Source organism: Bos grunniens, chromosome 5 (assembly GCF_055505025.1).
Source record: "Bos grunniens cultivar Pamir isolate PY7600 chromosome 5, Bosgru_T2T1.0, whole genome shotgun sequence".
Taxonomy (NCBI): Eukaryota; Metazoa; Chordata; class Mammalia; order Artiodactyla; family Bovidae; genus Bos; species Bos grunniens.
The window spans coordinates 109,592,308-109,614,556 of NC_141169.1; the positions used below are offsets into that span (position 1 = coordinate 109,592,308).

The 22,249-nt window shown below is 53.3% G+C and overlaps 1 protein-coding gene across 1 annotated transcript in view; it reads right to left on the bottom strand.

Annotated features, from left to right (window-relative positions):
- Positions 1 to 22,249, bottom strand: part of CACNA2D4 (calcium voltage-gated channel auxiliary subunit alpha2delta 4) — a 67,284-nt gene that overhangs the window by 37,955 nt on the left and 7,080 nt on the right. Inside the window, exons 8-24 of the mRNA XM_086402603.1 lie at positions 18,940 to 19,000; positions 18,180 to 18,330; positions 17,327 to 17,401; positions 16,974 to 17,063; positions 16,784 to 16,897; positions 16,356 to 16,434; positions 14,675 to 14,808; positions 13,570 to 13,632; positions 12,732 to 12,812; positions 12,199 to 12,273; positions 11,489 to 11,575; positions 10,897 to 10,968; positions 5,609 to 5,670; positions 4,460 to 4,527; positions 3,980 to 4,025; positions 3,798 to 3,895; positions 2,354 to 2,447 (exon numbers count right to left, since the gene is read on the bottom strand). Of these exons, the coding sequence (XP_086258729.1) occupies positions 2,354 to 2,447; positions 3,798 to 3,895; positions 3,980 to 4,025; positions 4,460 to 4,527; positions 5,609 to 5,670; positions 10,897 to 10,968; positions 11,489 to 11,575; positions 12,199 to 12,273; positions 12,732 to 12,812; positions 13,570 to 13,632; positions 14,675 to 14,808; positions 16,356 to 16,434; positions 16,784 to 16,897; positions 16,974 to 17,063; positions 17,327 to 17,401; positions 18,180 to 18,330; positions 18,940 to 19,000 (1,450 nt within the window). The remainder of the gene's footprint in view (positions 1 to 2,353; positions 2,448 to 3,797; positions 3,896 to 3,979; positions 4,026 to 4,459; positions 4,528 to 5,608; positions 5,671 to 10,896; positions 10,969 to 11,488; positions 11,576 to 12,198; positions 12,274 to 12,731; positions 12,813 to 13,569; positions 13,633 to 14,674; positions 14,809 to 16,355; positions 16,435 to 16,783; positions 16,898 to 16,973; positions 17,064 to 17,326; positions 17,402 to 18,179; positions 18,331 to 18,939; positions 19,001 to 22,249) is intronic.

The window sequence follows — 22,249 nt, forward strand, 5'->3', positions numbered from 1 at the left end:
TCTTCCATTAAAAAAATGTAAGCATAGATATGTAGGCACGTGCATGCACATGTTTCTCTATGGAGTTTGATGTAATCCCACTTGTCGGCTTTTGCTTTCGTTGTACTTGCCTGCAGAGACAGATCTAGGAAGATCTTGTCAAGACTCATGTCTGGGCTTCCCTGGTGACTCAGTGGTAAAGAATCCGCCTGCCAGTCCAGGAGACACGGGTTCGATCCCCGATCCAGGAAGTTTCCACCATCTGTGAGGCAACTAAGCCTGGGTTCCACAGCTGTTGAGCCTGTGCTCTAGAGCCTGGGAGCCACAACTACCGAAGCCCGAGCACCCTAGAGCACTACAAAAGAGAAGTCACCACAGTGAGAAGCCCTGAGTACCATAAATAGAGAGCAGCCCCCGCTCTCCGCAGCCAGAGAAAAGCCTGCACAGCAGCGAAGACTCAGTTTATCCAAAAATAAATAAATAAATACCATTATTACTTTTTTTTAAAGACTGATGTTAAGAAGCACACTGCCTATGTTTTCTTCTAGGAGTTTTATGGTTCCAGGTCTTATATTTAAGTCTTTAATGCTTCTAAGTTGATTTTTGTTTATGGTGTGAGACAGTGGTCTATAATTTCTTTTCTTTTCTTTCTTTCTCTTTTTGTGTGTGGCAGTCCGGTTTTCCCGACAACATTTGTTAAAGAGACTATCCTTTCTCCAGTGTATATTATTTGTTCCTTTGTCAAGTAGGAGTTATCCACGTATTTCTGGGCTCTCAGTTCCGTTCCATTGATCCATGTCTCTGTTTTTCTGCCAATACCGTGCTCTTTTGATTACCCCAGGTCATCTTTCCTGACGTACTCCCTGGTCAAGAATATTTGCTCCTCAATGTCCCCCTGACATTAAAAACATCAGCTAATTTCTGAACTTGGAAACATAAAGACTGTGACTCTTCTCACCAAACCCAATGACCCACCCCCCATGGTCGAAGGCAGGACAGTACAGGGGGCCAAGAGTCCAGACTCTGAAAACACGCTGCCTAGTTTTGCCTCTGGCTCTGCCACTAATGAGGCAGAGGACCTTGGGCAAGTTGCTTATCTCACTCGGCCTTGGTTTCCTCATCTGTAAAATGGGGATAATGATAGGATCTATTTGTCAGGTTGTTGTGAGGATCAAATGGCTTCATGTACACTAAGTACTTGGAGCAGTGCTGGCCCACCATATCCTTCATTCTTTAGTTTCATTTAATTTCGAATAGATAACACAGGGCTTCCCAGGTGGCTCAGATGGTAAAGAATCTGCCTGCCAATGCAGGAGATGGGGGCTCGATCCCCGGGTCAGGAAGATCTCCTGGAGGAGGGCGTGGCAACTCACTCCAGTTATTCCTGTCTAAAGAATCCCAAGGACAAAGGAGCCTGGTGGGCTATAGTCCATGGGGTTGCAGAGTAGGACACAATGGAGGGACTGAGCATGCACACATATTCACACGGACTCAACATGGTACCAAAAATTATATAGAGAAAATCTCTCTGTCCTGGGGTCAGTTGTCTGTGCTTTTACCCAGAGCAGCCAGTGAGGACTGTTTCCTACACAGTCTTCCATAGATTTATATATGTACACATTCCCCCTACCTATTATGTTTCTGCCCCTTTAACAGAAACGGGAGCATATCACCATGCACTGTTCCACGTCTTGCTTTTTTAATTAAGTGCTTGTTCCTGTAAGATTCTGTTGGTGTTTTCAAGAGGAAGCACTGATTATTAAATGTCTAGGAGAGATCTGACATCGCTGGGATGTGAATGTTGACTCTTACTGTTCAAGAACAGGTGTGGCCCCTGCGTCCTTCAGCTAGCAGTGCCTAACCCCCTCCTGGTACTCATGTGTGCGCTCACACACTCACATCTGTCTCTTCTTTCCACCTTCCCGTGAGACACCAGAGCCCCAGGTGAAGAGGAGCAGAGGAAGAGAGGACTCACCAAGGTCATTTTTGTACCACATGCAGCCTCAATCTCACCAGCTGGAAACGGGCCCCAAATGCTTGAGCTGTGCTGTTCGGGGGCAGTTGGGCTGATGCTTGTCCCCCCTGCCCCTGCCAGTTGGAGCCTGGCACCAAGGGAAGGGTTCTGGGAACTGGGCTACAGGGTGTGGTATGGATGTTTCCTCAGTGGAAGCTTTGCCAAGTCCCTGCTGCCCCGGGGGGCTGTGAGGGTCGCCGTCTTCCCACGTCTATGAGTGTGACCCCCCATGTCTTCCCACCCTCCCCTCTTCTTAGGCCAAAGGGCCTGGGTGGTCTCCTGAGCCACCCACCAGGTCATGGGAGGCCCTGCCTTGACCCAGGGACTCCAGGGGCAGGACCCAGCTGCACCAGGACTTACTCGGAGCTGTTGAGGGCCAGTGCCGTCCAGTATGCCTCCATGGGGGCCGTGACCACCGCGTCAAACAGCGCCTCCTGCAGCAGCTCCTCGTCACCTGGGGCAAAGTCCAGACACCATCCGCTTACTCCCCTGCGATGATGTGGGCGCCCACCCCCTGCCCAGGAGCCCTGACCCTCAGGGTCTAGAGGTGCCTCACAGAAGGTCTGGAACACTCAGAGCCCCTGCTCTCTGCCGGAGGAGGTCGTCTCCGGAGGCCGGGAGGCCATGTCCTCGGCCCCAGTGTGTGGGCAGAACTCAGCGATTCCCAGGCCTCTCCAGCTCTCAGGCTCCTCAGGAGGCTTGCCTGCCAGCTGCCCCTGCCTCCCCTCCCCAAAAACTGGCCTTGGGGCCTCTGCATACCTGGTCTAATGCTTCCGCCCTGTCTGCCTGGGTGGCCCTTTCTCTCCCTTCCTTTCTCTAAAACGTTTATTGATGTTTATTGCGGTGAAATCCACACAACGGACACCCTGTGGATGGCATGCAATCTGGCGCTTACACTTGCACAGAGACCAGCAGCTCCCTTTACGACCCCGAGTTCTCATGGCCCCAGAGGACTGCCATGAGGCGGGTCCTTTTACCCGCAGCTTGAGTGACGCCCCTGATGAGGGCCCGCCTTCCCCACACAATACCTACTCATGGCCTCATCACGCCTGCAAGGACTAGCCTACATCCACTCAAGTGCTGGTCCCATCACCTGGCTTCTCCCCCGACCCGCGGACTCTGTGATCGCTCGGCCTGGTCTGCAGTCATCAGAAGCTTCACTGATGAACACCACCACCCTCACCCCACCCGGCTGGCTGGAGAACATGTCTGGCACAGACTTGAGAGTGGAATGAACGAATGAATGAATGAATGAGGCCTTGTCAGAATGGCATGGGAGGTGGGGACTTCTCTCGGGGGGACACTGATGTGACAGGATGATCCACACCTCCTTCTGAAGAGGAAGAAGTGGGACCCAGTGGAGGGTGGTCCTGCATTCGTGCAGGGACTTGGGGTTACCTGGACCCGGCTAAGGGAACACTCACAGATCACAGGCTGCAGGAGATGATGCCTTGAGGGAGTCTTACCTTGCATGCTGGCTGGGGAGCGGGGTTGGGGGGCCCTACTGGGTGACGGGGACAAACATGATGGGCAGGCCAGTGCCCATCACTGTGGGCCCTTAACAGTGCCCAGGGGACAGAGGCTTAACGGGACCCTAGTCCCTGCCACGGGGACACACCCGTGCCCTTACAGGTCTCAGAGCCCTCGTCACTGGTGTGGCCCGGGGGGCTGGCTGTGTCCTCTAGTTCCAGGGGGTCTCTCTGGTCTCCCTGAGCCATTTGTGAGCTCTGCAAGCACAGCACTCCAGCCTCCACCCAGCCCTCCATCCCCGCGGAGTCTTGAGCTCAGGCCAAGGGACACTCACACTCCAGGGCGGGGTCCTCCTGGGTCAGGAAGCGTACCACAGCCTCCAGCTGGCTCAGCTTGCGGTGCTCTGGGTCGATGTCCGTGATGCAGTAGATCCTGGAAACCCGGCAGAGCCCATTACCCCGAGTCCCCTCTGCCTCCCATCCCCGCTCTGCACTGCGCCAGCCCCCGGGTCCTCACCAGTCGCCGGCCAGGCTCAGGTCTGGGTGAAGCAGGTCATGCAGGCCTGAAAGCAGAATCTGTGCTCGGTCCGGGGCTCACAGACCCAGTGCTTTAAAAGCAGCTTCAGGGGCAGGGAGGGCCAGCCGCATCCTGGCGGGTTCTCAGGCAGAGATAGGCTCAGCATGGAGCCTGATGGTGTCGTGGTCATGTTGCTCTCTAAATGCCTTCCATCCCAACACCTCCTGTCCGCACCCTGCCCCCTGGGATCGCCCTTGAGGAAGCCGTGGCTCGCCTGGCTTCATCGTGCCCAGCTGAACCCAGGGCTGTGTATGTCCGGGGCCACACCCTTAGCACAGAGGCCCGCACTGGGACACACAGGCCCCTCTGGCTGCACAGCCTGGCCCACAGAGCCCCGGCTGGGTTGGCCTTGCCCTGTGTCCCTGGAGAACCTAGTTTTCCTCAGAACTGTGCAGAGGTCCTGGGCACTGGCCGACCCACCTTCTTCCACCGACGTGTTCCCCAGGAGGATGTATTCTCCATGACCTCGGGACAGCACCACCCCCAAGCTGCAGGCAGAGCAGAGGACACAGGCTAGAGGTCAGCTGGGGCCCGGCCTGCTGCCCCCCAACCTCGGACCCTCCGAGCGCACAGCCCATGACAGTGAGTACAACCCGCCGCCCCCACCCCGCCCTGGCTCTGAGTGCCTCCCTCCCTGAACCCTGGCAAAGACTTCTGCTCTGTCATCAGCGTCTTTCTGAGAAGGACCTGGACAAGAGAGAGCAAGGCCCCCTCCACTCCCGTTCTGTTGGATTCACCCTGGACCTCTCGGGGGCTCCGAGGATGGAGAAGGGTCTCAGGGTCCCACATGTCCCGTGGTCAGGGAGGCCCCTCCTGCCTGGAGAATCCCACCTCGCCTTCCTCTCCCTCCTGGAAGATCATCTTTTGAGGCTTGGCTGATACCTGAACCACCTAGGGGGTTTATAGGGTCTTAGCGCCTGGGCCCCACCTCAGGAATCCCAAGTAAGGAAGGAAGGATCTGGACACAATGTCACAAGTTCCTGTAGGCATCCCAGGGACCAGTCGGGACTGGGGACCACCCTTCATCGAGCGATGGGGAATTCAGGAATAGGGGCATTTGCTCTGTGCACGTGTGATGCTAAGCTGAACACTTATATAATGGGAGGGAAACTGAGAGACCTTCAAGGCTTACCTTTCATCTTACAACTACTTACAATTGCATGGCTTTAAGACCTCCGGTAGAGCATGACATTTATTAATAATTCTCTCAATACTGAAGAGAAGCAGCTATTATTATCACCCCCCATTTTATAGATGAGACATCTGAGGCATAGAGCAGTTAAGTAACTTGCCTAAGATCACACAGCCTATGAGTGGCGGAGCTGGGATTCCAGCTTAGTTTAGCTCCTGGCCCTGAACACTGGGCCATACTGCAACACCGAGTCACACAGCAAAGCAGGTGTAGACCTCAGTTTTCCCGAGTGCAGACCTGGGTCTTTTTCTGTTATCACAAAATTGCCAACTACTTATGAGTGAATCCAGTCCCAGACCTGAAAGTCCCACCTGAGCGGTTGGCCCTGACATTGTACCCCGCCCCCAGCCCCCGCAAGTAAGATCCAGGCCCCTCACCTGAAAGGTGTGTCACTGATGTCCGTGAAGAAGTAGTCGTTGGTCAAGAAAAGAACTCGCTTCTGAAAGAGGCACCAGGGAAGTGTGCCGGCTGGGGAGGGAGTGCCAACCACCTCTCCCTCCCTCCCCATGTGCCGCCTGGTGCCCCGCCCTGCCCACCCGCCCCCCCCAAGACCTTTTCCCACCAGGACACTGCAGCCCTGGGGAAGGTGTGCCTGACTGAGGGCCATAGACCAGACTGCACTGTCCATATGGGGCCATGAGTTACCATGTGTACCACTCAGGAATGGAAATTTGAAATCTCAGTTACTGTCAGTTAACAGAAATGGAAACCTAGAAAGCCTGGCTGGCTGGTGGCCCCTGTGCTGGCCGGTGGCCGTGCTTCAGGAGGGACCAGCGCAGGCTGCTGGCTGAGCTCACACTTGTACTTCCCACCAGGAACCGCTCGCCTCTGGAGTCCAGACCCCTCCAGGCCTTGCTGCCTTTCACAGCTTCTCTTTCCTTTCAAAGCTGCCATGTTGAACTGAGTTGAATTTGCACAAGTCAGGGCATCGGGGGGTATGCACTGCAGCTAAGATAGGCACAGGCATCATACAGCCCTGGTCTAAGCCCCACTGGTCATTCGCGGGCTGGTGAGCTTGGGTGAGTGACCTCACATTCTTGGGCATCGCATTCCGTTTGTAAATCAGACCATCCCCAGTGGGCTGCTGGGAGGTGGTGAGGGTGTTTATAGTGGGCGAGAAGGGCAAGGTTGACTTGGGCTCTGGTGCCCCATAGGCTGTACCATCTGCACACACTTGGATGCCTCTGGGAAAGCCGCACACTGCACTTGGCCATGGGGCTGTCCTTATCCCCTTTGCCTTTTTTCAGGCTTTTCTTCTGGGTTGGAAACTGGAGTAAGATGTTGGATGGGACACAGAGCGAGAAGGTAGCAAAAAAGGTTTGTTTCAATAGGAAACCAGCAGTGGACCAAACGAGAAAGGACAGTTCCCAGCTCGGGCCTCATCCTGCCTGATGCCCTCTGGCCCTCTCTGCTTCAGGCAGACCCTCTCCCAGTTGGGTGGGAGGTCTGGGAGCCATGGGGGCAGCTGGGGGCCAGCCAGGGCACTGATGGGCTCCAAGTGGGGCTGGTTTGAGTCTGAAACTGGGGAGCATTAACATTTTTTTCCTTTCTCTTTTTTTTTAATTGAATAAAAAGTTGAAATGCGCACATCTAGATGTATCATTTCATCAGTTTTGATAAACACATGCTGCTGTGGGATTACCTCCTGGGTTGAGATAGGGATTGTGTGCAGCCCCAAGGTTGGCTCTGCCTTCTTCCGGTCAGCCCCCGCCTTCCTGGACGAGCTCTGCCCTGACCTCCATCCCCACAGCTTCGGTTTGCTGTTCTCACAGCACGAGCCCTTTTGCAGCCACTTCTGCTCCACGGAGTGTCCCTGAGACCCACCCGTGTTGTTGGGGCGTCAGTGCTCTGTTCCTTTCCCTCCGAGGAGTAAGTACTTCAAGGACAGCAAACCATGGTGTACTGCTAGGTCTGCCCTTCGTGCGTGGCCATCCGGGGTGTTTCCAGTTTAGGGCTGTTTTGAATAAAGCTGCTGTGAGCTTTCTTCTTGTGGACGTGTGTCTTCATTTCTCTTGGTAAGTACCAGGGAAGGAATTCCTTTGCAAAATATGCAAATTATGTTTGCCTTTATAAAACACTGCCAACTTCCCCAAGTTATTTTGTTATACTTCCACTAGCAATGTATGAACTCCAATGTCTCCACATCTTTGCCAGAATTATCGGTCTTTCAAATTGTAGTTATGTTAGAGGGTATGGAAGTAGTTTTAATTTGCATTTCCCTGACAACTAAAGTTGCTGGTTGGGCTTTTCATGGGCTTGTTGGTCGTGTCTCTTCATTTCTAAAAGGTCTGCTAAAGTGTCTTGCCCACATTTTTAAAATTACATTGTTAGACTTTTTGTTAGTAATCTGGAGAAGTTCTTTATGGTCTGGACAGAGTCTGTGTCTGGATTTTCATTTTCTTAATTGTGTCTCTGGATGAACAGAACTGTTTTTTGATGAAATTCAATTTTTCAAATGTTATTTTATGTTTAATGCCTTTGATATTTTGTCAAAGAAAACTACATAACCTCAGGTTGTAAAGATTTTTCATCTGCATTTTCTTCTAGAAGCCTTATAGTTTTAGCTTGTACGTTGAGAGCTTTGTAATTGAGCGGCATTCAAATTAATTTTTGTGTATGGTATGAGTATATCTCAGTGACTTTTGATACATTTATTCAATTGTTCCGGCACCATTTGTTGAAAAGTCTTTCCTTTCTCCATTGATTTGCCAAGGTGTCTTTATCGAAAATATGCTGGCGACTTGAGTGTTTTTCTGTGTACTTTATTTTTGTAGTCTCTGTTCCATGGATCCATTTGTCTATTCACATGTCAATACCACTCTGCTTGGTTACTGCAGCTTTGAAGTAAGCTTTGAAATCAGATACTGTGAATCATCCATCTCATTCAACAAAAAGAATTTGTCCTTCTTTTTCAACATAGTTTTGGCCATGTTAGGTCTTTTGCATATTCATCAGATCAGTCGCTCAGTTGTGTCCGACTCTTTGCAACCCCATGAATCGCAGCACACCAGGCCTCCCTGTCTATCACCAACTCCCGGAGTTCACTCACACTCACGTCCATTGAGTCAGTGATGCCATCCAGCCATCTCATCCTCTGTCGTCCCCTTCTCCTCCTGCCCCCAATCCCTCCCAGCATCAGAGTCTTTTCCAATGAGTCAACTCTTCGCATGAGATGGCCAAAGTACTGGAGTTTCAGCTTTAGCATCATTCCTTCCAAAGAAATCCCAGGGCTGATTTCCTTCAGAATGGACTGAAGGAGATATTGCATATTCATATAAATTTTAAAATCACCTTCTTCTATGTCTAGAAGTCTGTTAGATTTTTTTATTGGGATTATAGTGAATCTATAGGTTAATTTTGGGAGAATAGACATCTTAGGAGTATTGATCTTACAATCCATAAACATGGTTATCGTTCCTATTTATTTAATTTTTTATTTGACATGCTTTCTGCAGTGTTACGTAGCTTTCAGTGTAGAGGTCATATATGTAAGATTTATTCCTATTTGTGCTGTGGAAATTGGAACTCAAAAGTATTTTCATTTTGCAAATGTTTCTGGCTATATATAAAAGTATAATTGATTTTTATAACAGTGACTCTGTGTTCTGTGAACTGGCTAAATTTATCTATTAGTTCCAGCAGCTGTTTTGCAAATTCGGGGGATTTTCTATGTGAACAATTATCTTGCTGTGAATGAAGATAGCTTTACTCTCTCCTCTCTACTGTTCATGGCTTTTGTTTTGTTTCCCGGCCTTATTACAAAGACAGGTTCTTGCCAGGCCCCCAGCAATGTTGAACGCAAGTGGTGAAACCAGACACCTTACCAAGTTCACAGTCTCAGAAAGTGTTCAGTCATTCACCACTGGAAGTGAACTTTTCCACACACGGTTTTTTCTTAATCAGACTGCAGATGTTTCCTTCTGCTTCCAATGAAGATTTGTCAAGTGTGTTCAGCATGCTTTGGGGTAGCCACGTGCTGGTTTCTTCCGTGTGTTAATGCGATGGGGTAACTTCCCTCCGTGCGGCTGTTATCTTACATTTGCTCACATTACAAACCCCACAACACAATGTCAACATTTTCCCTTTAAACTGTAGTCTTTTTGAGAAGTTAAAAGAACGAATGAAATCTTATCCTAACCCACGCAATCATCGTTTCCAATGCTGCTCATTTCTCTTTGTGTTGATCTAAGTTTCCATCTGTGTCATTTTTCTTCTGCCTGAGGAATTTCCTTAAGTATTTCTCTTAGGGATGAACTTTGATCTCCTTTATTTGAAACTGTCTTTATTTCTCCTCTTTTTGAGGTGGGAGCACCCCAACGCCTGTGAGTGGAGGTCTGGTTGAGATAAGGGTGGAGGTGCCTGGAAGCCACCCCTGCCTCTTCTGGCTCACGAGAAGGACCTGCTGGGCCTGATGGGTCATCAGAGATGCTGACCGGCCTGCCCGAGGGAGGCCCTCTCAGTCCAGAGCTTGAAAACAACAGGCAGAGGCCAAAGAACTGACGCAGGTCCCAGTGAGAACCAGCCTGCACATCTAAAAGGAATGCAGAGAGTTACTTTCCTTCCCAGGGCTTCCGTGTTTGGCTTCCAGGAAAGTCCGTGTCTGTGAAAGAACCTGGGTCTAATTGTTGCCGACGGATGCCCATGTTCTTCCCTCGGAGGCGAAAGGGCAGCAGTAGTGGGAGGGAAGGGGTGACATTTGTAAATATGTCAAGGGACAATGCAGAGTCAAGTGCAAGCCAGTGGGGCCTTTTACACTGAAAGAGGAAGCCATCCCTTGTAAGTGACAAGCGAGTCTGTGGGGACAGGAAGGCATCGCTGGGTAGACCCAGTCCTGAAAATCAGCTCTGAGGAACAGCAGTAATTTTCAACTTCTTCCCAGATGACATGCTTTACAAGAGCTGCTAACAGTTTGCAAAATTAACTGTCACTTTCCCTGTTTCCAGGGGCTTCCCTGGTGTCTCAGACAGTAAAGAATCTGCCTGCAAAGCAGGAGACCTGGGTTTGATCCCTGGATTGGGAAGATCCCCTGGAGAAGGGAACGACAACCCACTCCAGTATTCTTGCCTGGAGAATTCCATGGACAGCGGAGCCTGGAAGGCTACAGTCCATAGGATTGCAAAGAGTTGAACACGACTGAGCGACTAACACCTTCCCCCTTTCCACCATAAACGAGAAAAGGGCCACATAGCAGGCAGGTAAGGCAGAAAGAGGGCTTCCCAGGTGACACTGGTGGTAAAGAACACACCTGCCAATGTAGGAGACATAAGAGACGCAGGTTTGACTCCCGGGTTGGGAAGATTCCCTGGAGGAAGGCGTGGCAACCCACTCCCAGTATTCTTGTCTGGGAAGGTCGCAAAGAGTTGGATACAACTGAGCAACTTAGCATCCATGCAAGGCAGAAAGAAGACCCGTGAAGGGCTGGGCTTGCTGCTGCTTCACCCTAGGCCCCTGAGAGGCAAGCCCTGGAGAGGGGTCACTCTCTGGCCAAAGCTCCGTGGGGCTGATGCTGGCTGGGCTGGGTCCCTCACTCGGGCCCTCCAGGCTCCAGCAAGTTCTCAAGATTTACACTCTGATTCAGCCAGGTCCCTTGTCAACACCACCAACCTTAATTAACCAGGATGCCACATCCTGGGACCAGACCTCAGCCTTTTCCTGGAGCGCTTACCCCTCTGTCCAGCGGGACTTTCACGTCCATGGAGAGAGACCCGGTCTCCCCGTTGATCATGGCTGTTCTCAGCTTCGAGGAGAAAGAAAACAAAATCAGTTGCTTGGCACACACTAGAGTGTGGAGGCTCTGAGCCTTAGCTTAGAGGTCAACCCTGGGAACACGCTTGGTTTTCCCCTTTCCCCTGTGAGCAGAGCCAGGGTGGGAAAAGAGATCTGCTTCCAGGGCTCTATTCCCCTTAGCTGGAATTCTAGAATTCACCAAGATAAGGCTCCCAGTGGGCTGATGAGCGAGGGACACTGTGGCCGACCCTCCAGACACAAGTTCCTCCAGGAGGAGCTCCTGACAACAAGGCTGGCCTACAGGCGCCTGAATCCAACCTCTGCGGCTACAGACACAAGCTCCTTCAACCTCGGAGGGAGCAGCTGTTATCTCTCTGGGGCCATAGGGAGAACCATCTGTTAGCAGCACCACTTCTGCTTTGGGCCCAGAAAGTCTCCACCGAGGGAGTGGGGTGAGCTCAGCACCTACGCACTCCTCACCCCCGGGCCCCGCCGTCCAGCCACCCACCCTCTCTCCCTGCGCCACTCACCATTCTGGCCTGGTCCTCCCACTCCACTTCCGAGAGGTCCACGCTGTTGTAGTTGGGCTTGGGCTTCAGTTTCTTCCCCTCTCGGTACTGAGTGGGCCGGGCAGGGGAGAGACACGAGGTTAACACAAGGCCCTGCTCAAGCCCAGCCCTTCCAGAAGGCCTGTGGGGCAGAGCCATAAACCAGAGCATCTCGGCCATTCCTTCACCCAAGGCAGAGGGGCCCTGGCTAGTATTCGCGATGGATGCTCCAGGCCTCGGAGGGAGATCTCCTTTGACCAGGAGCTTGTCCTGGTTCGGGACTCTAATTGTTAGAAAGTTCTCCCTCATCCAGAGCAGAAATCTGTCTCCCTGTGACTTTTACTACAGGACCACCAGGGATGCCCCTATATTGGGTTCTTAAATGGAACCCATTCACTGTTTCAACCGTTTCTATAAACTACCCCCAAATCTGGGTGTGGCGGCTCAGATGGTAAAGGAGCTGCCCAGAATTAGGAAGACCCAAGTTCGAACCCTGAGTCAGGAAGATCCCCTGGAAGAGGGCATGACTACCCACTCCAGTATTCATGCCTGGAGAATCCCATGGACAGAGGAGCCTGTCGGGCTACAGTCCATGTGGTCGCAGAGAGTCAGACATGACTGAACACACACACATGAACTACCCCCAAATCCCATACGGTTAAGACGTCAAAGCAAATAGGGTTGGCACCTACCAGGGGTCGGAGGTCAGGATGTGAGAGGATGTAGCCGTTGTTGGTGTTCAGAAAGGCATAGCCATGCACCCCGAGCTGGGGAGACAGAGATCGAGGGGGTATCAGGGGGTCTTTGTGCAGGAAGACTGGGACTGGGCAGGGAGGAGGACCAGGATGGGGAGAAGTGCCAGAGACCACAGAGCAGGATGCAGCTGATGTGGCCAAGGATCCCAGGGGCCCCAGCCTCAGTCCCCTCTGCTCTGTGCCTGCACATCGAGGGTGTGTGTGTGTGTGTGTGTGGATGTCTGGGGGGCATGTGTGGGTGTGGGGCAGGAAGGCAGGATGTGGGGGGCGGTGTCTGGGGGCATGTCTGGGTGGGGGATGGGGGTGGCATGTCAGGGGTGGAGTGTCTGGGGAGGGGGCATTAGGAGGAGAAATGCAGACTCCGTCTCAGCTCTGGTCTCAGCCACGCTGTCTGCAGGGAGGCTCCTGAGCCTGCTGAAGTGGCTCCTGGGGGGGCCTATGGCCCCACTCGGGGGCTGATCCAGGCTCACCTTGTACCGGGGCGCCAGCTTCATCAGCTCCCTCAGGGCTACGTCAGAGCCCACTACGCCCAGGAGAATGCCGTGGGACCGCTGGAAGGAAACGCCGGTGTCAGGGGACCCGGTTCCCATGCGTGAGGCCAGGCTGGACCCCCAGCCCTCCCAGACCCACAAGAGGAAGCCACTTGCACCTGAGGCGGTCCTTGCTCTGCAGTTAGAGTTTAGGCTGAGATCCTGGAATAAAAACCTAGAACCTAGCAGAAGAGACCCCCAGGAGTAATGTCATGCTGGGAAGATTACTGTCCTGTATTAACACTGAAGTTGTAATATTTAAATGAAATACAGAGTTGAATGAATAATCAGCCTTCACAGCAGAGGCTGAAGTACTGGGATCCGGGGGGACCCTAATCTGAGGGCTGTGGGGCTGTGAAGCACACAGGGCCTGTAAGGAAAGTTTTTCCGGCCAGACGGAGGAGGGGAGGCTCTCAGACTCCCCCACCAGAGCCTTCACAGATAAGTCAAAGCCTGCCCACACCTGCAGGGTCAGTGTGGCTTTGCTGGACGCTGGGCAGGTGACCCCTCTGGCCTAGGATCCCCAGGCAGGGTCCCATGCCCAGAGCAGCTGGCCAGCACCTGCTGGGCGAGCAGAATCATAGGGCAGCTTCCAGAAGTGAGGATCCCGCCGGCCCCTCCCAACCCAGAGACGTGGGTTCCTGGGGCACAGGGCCTGGAACCTGTGTTTACACCCGACCATGGTGACCCTGAGCCCGTGTCAAGAACCCCGGGTCTAAAGAAGCCGGCCGGCAGCCCCAGCTCTAACCTGGGCAGCTGCTCATGAGCAGCCACTCACCGTCTCATTCTTCTTGCTGAAGACAGGCATGGCCACGGTGGTCAGCAGCGCCAGGCTCTGTGCCTGCGGGTGGAGAACTGTCAGGGGGGGCGGGCGATAGGACAGAGTCTGCAGATGGGGACCCAAGTCACCATGACTGCCCGCAAAGAGGCTTTCCTTCTCTGAATGAGGAGGAGAGTTGGCAGAAAGGCCAGAGGGGAAGGGGCTGGAGGGGAGCTGGGGCAGACACCACAGCAAGCAAAGCCCTGAGTCAGGGCGGGTCTCAGAGCCCTGAGCCCGTGGTCCTGCCCTGAACCCGTTCACCCAGGTCTCTTGTCTCGGCCACGCCAAGGAGGCAGGCACACCCACAGGACAGGTCCATCCGTGCACGAGCCCAGGAACAAAGGCTCAGACAGCAAGAAGCCACGCCGAGGAGCCACCGGGGCACAAGTTCTGGCCACTGAGATGCCAGGTTAAGTGTCCGGTAAGACTCTGTGGACATTTCCCTTAGAGGTGGGGTGTGCGCCCCTTCCCTCCTCCACCGGAAGCCTTGAATGTGGCTGCCACCATTCTGAGCCCCGGTAGCCGCTTACACAAGGTGGACCCCAGGATGGCAGGGGAGGGGGCAGCGGGAGGGGCCAAGGAGCTCGTCGTCCACCTCCAGGCTTCTTGTACGGGAGAGGGAAACACATGTCCCTCCTATGGAAGCCACCGTTCCCAGGTCTCTCTTAATCCCAACCTGACATGGCGGTCTGTGTTTGTGATGGGATTTGAGGAGCAACAGGACTGTCCCTTTCCTAGACACTTCATCTGACCGTCTACCTGACAAGTCTGGCCCTACATGGGAGGGACCTACAAGAGTCTCACTGGGTACCGTGGTCCAAGGGAGGATGCTGGGTTAAGCTGCAGTGTCTGAACCACTGGTCAGTCCCCTTTCTTCCTGGAGTGGGTGGGAGAGGACAGGGAGGCAGGCAAGGACCATGGAGGAGGGACAGTCTGGGGCTAAAGTCTCTGTCCAATGGGGGATGGCCCCTGGTGGGGAGGTCACTCCACAATGCCTCCCCAGGAGGTGCTCTGCCCACCCCTCCCCAACCCAGGAGCCCCCGCTTGCTCCCTGGGGCCCCACCTTGCTATCTATGTAGGCTTCGGTCCAGGTGATGTCGTGGTCGTGGTTGATGACCATGGGCCGGCTGAGCACATGCAGGTATTCCATCACGTTCTCCTGGGCATCCGCCAGTGTGGAGATCTGCGTGTAGTACCCTGGTCGGGGAGAGGGTGGCCGTGGACGCGAGGAGCACGCCCCCAGCTGCTGACAGCTCTTGGCTGGGAGCTGCCCTGGGTCAGGCACTGGGCGCTGCTTCTCCCGAGGCCGCCCTCTCCTGGGGCAGTGGTGCTGCCAGGACATGAAGGCCTGGCCCTGCCTGGACTTGGGAGAACCCCCACCCCCTCAAGATCTAGAGTTGCCCTGGGAGCAGCAGGGCCTCAACTCAGGGCACAAGCCTGCCCCTCACCCCCTGAAGGGCTGTCCTGCAGGGGTGAACCCCATGGCAGACAGCTCTGTCCTGCATATTTTAATTTTTTATTTTCTATTGGAGTCTAGTTGATTTATGTCTTCCCTGATAGCTCAGTTGGTAAAGAATCTGCCTGCAATGTGGGAGACCCCGGTTTGATTCCTGGGTCGGGAAGATCCACTGGAAAAGGGATAGGCTGTGTTAGTTTCAAGTATATAGCATTTTTCAAAATTTAATTTTTGATTTTATATTGGAACTCCTCACCGCCTGCCCCCCATCCCACCCCTCAAGTCTATTTGCAGAGAGCCTCCCTCCGCCTTTCTCTAACCACAGTCCCCGTCAGTCATGGGGAAGGGGCTACAGCTGAGGCAAATGCCGTACAGGCTGTGACTGGTCTAGCACGTGTCTGCACACCATCACCCACAGGACGCTCTCCCCAGCTCTGGGGAGCTGGGCCGCTTTTACTTCCAGGACGCCTCTTGTCTCAGACACTCTGATGCCCTTCCTCACTCTGTGCATCTGACTCACGCCTACCACTTCTTTATGTCTCACCTTAGACACACATCCTTCAGGAGGCCTGCCCTGAGCCCCCAGATGCAGGAGGGCTGCCCCTCACCCACACTTTGGGCAGCCTGTGCCCCTCTGCCCACAGCTCAGTTCAGATCGTCCCCTCACTGACGGCTCACGTGTGTGTCTCCCCGCCCCACCTCCCTGTCTTCCGGACAGAGTCAGGGCCATCCCTGCCGTCCTGACCACGTCCATTTCCCAGGGCTGGGACCGTCCAGAGCAGGTGCTCGGACATCCTGCTGGGGTCGAGGGGCCTGAGTCAACACCATGAAGCCTGAGTATCGGGTTCTTGCCAGAAAGAGATGAGGGCTGCTATACACAGAGCCTTGTTCTACAGAAAGCGATGGCCTGTGCCCTGAGTCTGGAGCAGAACCGAGCCCATGGGCTTCATCTGCAGCAGCTGGAATGGAGGCCGGACACCAGAGAGCACCGACATTGAAGTGTCGGTCCCCCATCTGCCTGGTTTTCTGTGTGGCAGTTTGGGTAAAACCTCATTTGAAGACACGGCCCCCGCTTCTGCAGACCCGAAGTCCTGACTTCTGGGTGCGTCTTAGGGGGTGTGTCGTGGGGTGAGAGCCCTGCAAGGAGCAATCGGCACCCATCTTGATTGTCTGAGGAGGAAGCGGGTGGATGCAGTCACCTCCGCTTTGGGTTCTGCACCAGAGCCCTGGCTCAGCACCTGTGCTCAGGAGAGGCCCCAGACACTCTGGCTCACATGGCATCACCCACCTTTGTTGTTGCAGGCGATCCACTTCAAGCGGTCAGCAAAACTCACTTCCCTCCCAATCAGGTAGGTGAAGACCCGGACCTGGTGGATGAAACCCGGTAGGCTCATCAAATCCCAGCCATTAGGGACCTGGCCGCATCTGGGTCTAGGTCTGGGCTTTGGACTGTGCGCTTTCAGCCCTTCTAATTAGGAAGGGCCCAGGGCCTGGGCTCATGGTACGGGGGATGCCTGCCTGGTGTGGAGGTCTGCCTGGTGAGGCTCACAGCCCACAGTATTCCACCCCCACCATATTCTGTGCCCTCGAGTGGGGCTCTGCGGTCACCCTAATGTTTGAACGTCACCCTGGGTCTCATGGGCCAAGCATGCAGACACGGCAGGAGGAGGCACTCCCCCGGCACCCCCTTCCCCGACACCCCTCCCCGAGAGGAACCTTGCGGTCTGGCCAGTTGTACTTCTCCAGCACCGGCTCATAGTCTTCCACAGCACCATCGGTGATCAGCATGATGGCCTGGTTGCACAGGCTTCCTTGCCCGGCCTCTTGGAACTGTGGGGAGATGTGGTTGTGACTCCCTGCCTCCTCTGCCCCATCCCTGCCCCGTGCTCCCCAAGACACATCAGACCTGCTGCAGGATCTGGAAGGCTTCACGGAGGGCTCGGTCCACGACCCCCACACCTTTGACCATCAACTCGTCCACCAGCTGTTTGAAGTGCTGTTGGAGACAAGAAGTTAGAGGAGGGTCAGCGGTCGCTGGGCCTGGGAACTTTCACCATTGGTGGTACTTTCAGAGGCTGTGCAGAGCTACTTGCCCAGAAGAGCATGACTGCAGGACCCATCCCCTAATTTCACAGCTGGATGTCTGCAGCAGAGGTTTCTCAGAAGCCTCCAGGAGAAGCTGAGAGGCCGTGAGTGGCCGGGGGCAAGGCCACCCCCACCCCTGGAAGGAGAAGCCAGACGGGCTCTGGGTACACCCACCTCTCGGTTGTCCCGATCTGCCTGGACCAAGATCCCCTTAAAACAAGGTTCGATGTAGTGGATGTAGTCATTATACTGCAGAGGGCAGAGGGCAGAGGCCAAAGGGCAGAGGGCAGAACACACAGGGTCAGTTTGGCAAGTCAGGGCCCAGTCACGAAGCTCACGACTCACGACTCACGGAGGGTCAGGGGTGGGCTTACCCAGGCCCCTGTGTAATATGATCTTGGGGACCTTACGCTTTGGGCAGTTTCTCTGAGTAGAGGGAAGGGAGTACAGGGAACAGCAGGGCCTTGACTCTGAACATTCTCTCCCAAGTCCTGGCCTGGGCATCTTCTGGGGAGGCTAGCCGGGTGCTGTCCACCCCTGGAGCTCACAGAGTCCAGGAGTCGCCCAACTCTTCTCTCCGTTTCTGTCTGTCTGTCCCTTCACTTCATCCCTTTCTGGGGGCAGGTGGAGTGGTCCTCAGGAGAATCAGGACCGGGGACTGTGGGCCCCTCCCTCCCGACGTGTCTGGATTCAGGGATGAAGGAAGTGGGAGCTGGGGGTCTCCCATCCTGCAGAAAGGAGGGTCTTTCCAGGATGACGCCACCAAGGGCACAGGGGTGGGGCCGAGTTAGAGGTCTACTTAGAATCTCCTTCATCTTGATCAGACCCCAGACTAGTCTGAGAGCCCAAGGAGAGCTGCTGCCTCAGAGAAATGGACATATGCACTTCCCACGCGATCTCAGAAACTGTGGACCCCTGGAAGCCCGTCCTGGGTGGGAGGCCCTAGCTCCAGGGGACAAAGCCCATAAGTACAGGTCACTCTGGTACAGGTGGAGGACGGTTTTTCTCGAACGGGAGGCGTGTTTACCGCGATGATGTTCACGAAGTCGTTCTCCCCCAGCGTGTCCAGGATGGTGGAGACCGTGTGCTTGGCGATGGTCATCCGCAGCCCCTTCATGCTGCCGCTTGTGTCCACCACGATCACGATGTCCTTCGGGGAGGTGGCGGCTTGTATGTACCTGTAGCAGAGGGGGAGGGACAGGTCTGCGGTGGGATAGCCGGAGTCAGAACCACTGTTGGCTGGGTCTCTCTTGTTTCTGTTCAGACTCTGGCTCAAAGTGCAAGTCAACGCCCAGGCTTGCTTGTGTCCGAAACCACCCAGCTGTTTGGCAGCCATTGCGGGGGCAACGGTTGGGACCGTGCCCACTGAGCGAGCATGTCAGGTGGGGATGGTCGGGTCTCGGTAGTGACCCTTGTCCTCTTTGGTTCAGGCCAGCCTGAGTTCCAGGGGGATCTGACAGTGGGAAGGGAGGGAGCCGGACCCCCCAGACCTGGTTATAGATCTGCCAGAGGAGGGGTGCGGGGGGAGAGGGGATCTGGCAGAGGGTGGGTGTGCAGTCAGCTCAGGGCCCTGGAAGGAGGTGTCGGGCATCAGGACAGGTGTGGTCAGTCCTGGAGCAGAGCAGCTGTGGGGTGATGCAAACACTCTTCTTCTCTTGTGCTGGGTTAGTTCTGCACACCTGAGGCCCAGGGGCGGGTGCAGAACAGGCCCTTGGCGAGAGCTAGGCAAAACCCGGAGGCTGCAAAGAGACACCAGCCCCAGAGGCCGGGCCCCTGGGGTCGCTTACCAGCCGCGGTTCCTGCAGTCGAAGGTGATGACTCCGTTCTCATCCGGCGTCCACTTGATGCCTGGGGAAAAGAAGGCTTCACTCAGAGAGGCTGCCCCAGAGCCCCGGGCTGGGTGCTGACCCCAGGATGGCCAGGATGTGTGAATGGGTGTGTGTGTACATATGTGTGCATGTATACATGTGTGTGCGTGTGTGTCCGTCTGTGTGCGCGTGTGTGTCTGTGTGCATGTGTGTGTCTGTGTGCACATGTGTGTGCATCTTTGTGTCTCCATGTGTGTGGATGGCCCCTGGGGCAGGGCCGGATGGGGATGTGGGCAGTGTGTGTGGGACCAGTCATCACACCCTATAAACTGAGGGGGCAGCAAGGCAGGAGGCAGCTGATGGACGGACACTCACCCTCAACTGCCCAGACCCAGAGCTGGGTTCACTTCACAGGTAGGAACCCCAAACTCCTGAACTCCCAGCGCCCCGAGAGACACGGGCGAGGCCCGACAGATGTTCCTAGGTGGTTGCCCCACAGATGAAAACCTCTGACTGCAAGCACGTGGACCTCGGACTACGTGAAACGAGATTTTCGTTTTTGTTTCCCTCCCTTTTTTTCCTTTTCCTTTCCCCCCTTTTCCTTTCTTATATATATATATATATTTTTTTTTTTCCCACACAATGTACAACCCCCTTCAGGGCTCACAGCCCACAGGTATAGAGGCCAGGCCGTGGTTGCAGGCTGAAGTTGACTCTGGCATGAGCATACCAGGAGGAAACTAGACTGGTGATGTTCAAAACCTCACTTGGATGCCAACCAATCTGAGACCTGAGCAGGAGATGAGTGGGCTCCCAAGGCCCCTCCCCAACATGGCCTTTAACCCCCTTCCCTGAAGGTCCTCGTGGAGCTGGAATCCTTTCCTGCCTTCACCCTGCTGCACACAGTCCCTCTTCAATAAAGAGCTCTGCTTGCCTACACGTCTTGAGGGAGAGATGTTCATTGCTATGGCCTTGCTTTCTTAGAATCTGGAAAGGCCCGGGAACACACACGAGATATTTGTATCAGGTAACAGTAAAGGCATCTAATTTGGGGAGATTAAGAAGTCAGAGTGGGGGCAGAGATGTAAGCAGGAGAGTTCTCAGGTGCTTTTTTGACTGAGAAGAGGGTAAAATATGATTTAATTGTAAAACCTTGTGTTACACGTGCCTGCTAAATCCCTGTTACACATTCAGGACTAATGACTAAATGGAAACAGGAATAAGTTCAGAAGTGATAGGAAAAAAAAAAGAATTGGAGGGGGAGAATTTATGAAAAAAAGGTAAATCATTAAAAAAGAAAGGAAGAAGCAAAAAGGAAACATAAAAACAGAAGGGGGAGAAATCTAAAAAATAAGATTATAGCATGTCCAAATATATCAATATAATACATGAAAATGTGCTTAACTTGCCAAATAGTAAAAGAGATTGTCAGTTTGAATAAAAATTAAAAAGCTATATGCTATTTTCAACAGATATGGCTAAAACAAAGTGACCTAGAAGATTGGAAGTAAAAGGATGGAAAATATATAGATATCAGGCATATACCAACCAAGAGCACACTAATATCTCTATGAATATCTGATGAAATAGACTTTAAAAGCATGTTATAAAGGTTAATGAGGAGCAAGCAGACATAAAATCAGTAAAGGCATGGAAAATTTAAATAATACGATTAACAAGCTTCATCTAATGATGTGAGCAGAATTTCTATCCAACCATTAAAACACCCATATTCTGCTCAAGCACATGTAGAATATTTACAACAGTTGATGACAAGCTATTAAACTAGCTCCCAACTAATTTCATACAATCAGCACCATATACACCATGTTCTCTGGCTGCAAACAACTGAATCAGAAATTTATAATAAAAAGATAAAGCTACAATCCCCATATATTTGGAAATTACAAAACACACTGTTAGATTACTAAAAGTTCAAAGAAGAATTCACAGGGGAATTCAAAAATATTGAGAAGCAAACAACATTAAAACACTCCCCTGACACCAAGAAGCACAAAGACTTCTGCGGGTCAAAAGTCACAGTGAATAGAATGCAAAGGGAATCCACAGAATGCAAGGAAAAAGCCAGACTGTAAAGAGAACCCAGTGACAGAGCAGCAAACAACCCAGGACAAAAATGGGCAAGCTTTGTGTCTGCAGACAAGTTGACAGCTCTGGGAGCCCTGATGCAGCAGGAATTCCACCCTGGGGAAGGCATGAGGGACATGGGAAGAGTCTCCAAGCATTTGAAGGGCTGTTCCACGGAAGAGGGATGAACTTGCCCATTGAGGCGCCAGAGAACAGAAAAGAACCAATGACTTGTTGTGGATTTGGGTAGTGAGACAGCAGTGTCCCTGGTGGCTTGGATGAAATTTGCCTGCAATGCAGGCGGATTTGATCCCTGAGTTGGGAAGATCCCCTGGAGAAGGGAATGGCAACCCACTCCAGTATTCTTGCCTGGAGAATCCCATGGACAGAGGAGCCTGGCGGCTACAGTCCAGGGGTTGCAAAGAATTGAACATAACTGAGCAACTAACATTTTCACACGATTTTTTCATGGGAGGGTCCACCCTGGGGAAGCCGTGAGCTCTGAGGTTGTTTTGTACTCCTCCTAAGAGAAACCCTGGGGGACATGGAACCATCCTCAGGACCCTCAGGACAGGCTGGGGCTGCGGACCTGGGACCCTTGGCTGAAGTGCTTATACCTGGACAAACGTCTCCTTGAGCAACAAAATACAAAGCAACTATAGACTAAAAATAACTGCACACGTGTGCAGTTGAGGCAGATTATGGACAACAAGATATAAAAACACCAAAAACACAACTGCCACTTCTGAAGAACTGGGAACAAAACCTGGGCACTGCGCACGTCCCCTGCACTCAACACCACCAAGGGGTGGGCAGACCACACAGGCACCCCTCCAGCCCAACCCTGGGACGCACCCCTACCCTCACCCTGATAAAAGGAACCAGCTCATCGCCCGCGGGAGCCAGCAAGGGAACCTGGGTTTTGTTCTTGCTCCCCACTGCTGCAGCCAGGGCCCCAAATTTAAAGCCTTGCCTGAATTTCTTGTCTGTCTTCTAGACAATTTCTATTGATTAGGGGAGTAACACTTGTCTCACCAAACAGGGCCATATCAAGGTTTTCTGGAGAGGGGGCTAAAATAAGACTGGGTGAGAGCTATGGAGGTGAATCCTTTTAAATGAGAAGTAACAGGAGGCAGAGCTCTTGGAGACCTTGTAGAGGGGCTTCTGTTTTCTGTTTGGTCAGTAGACCAGGGAGATTCCC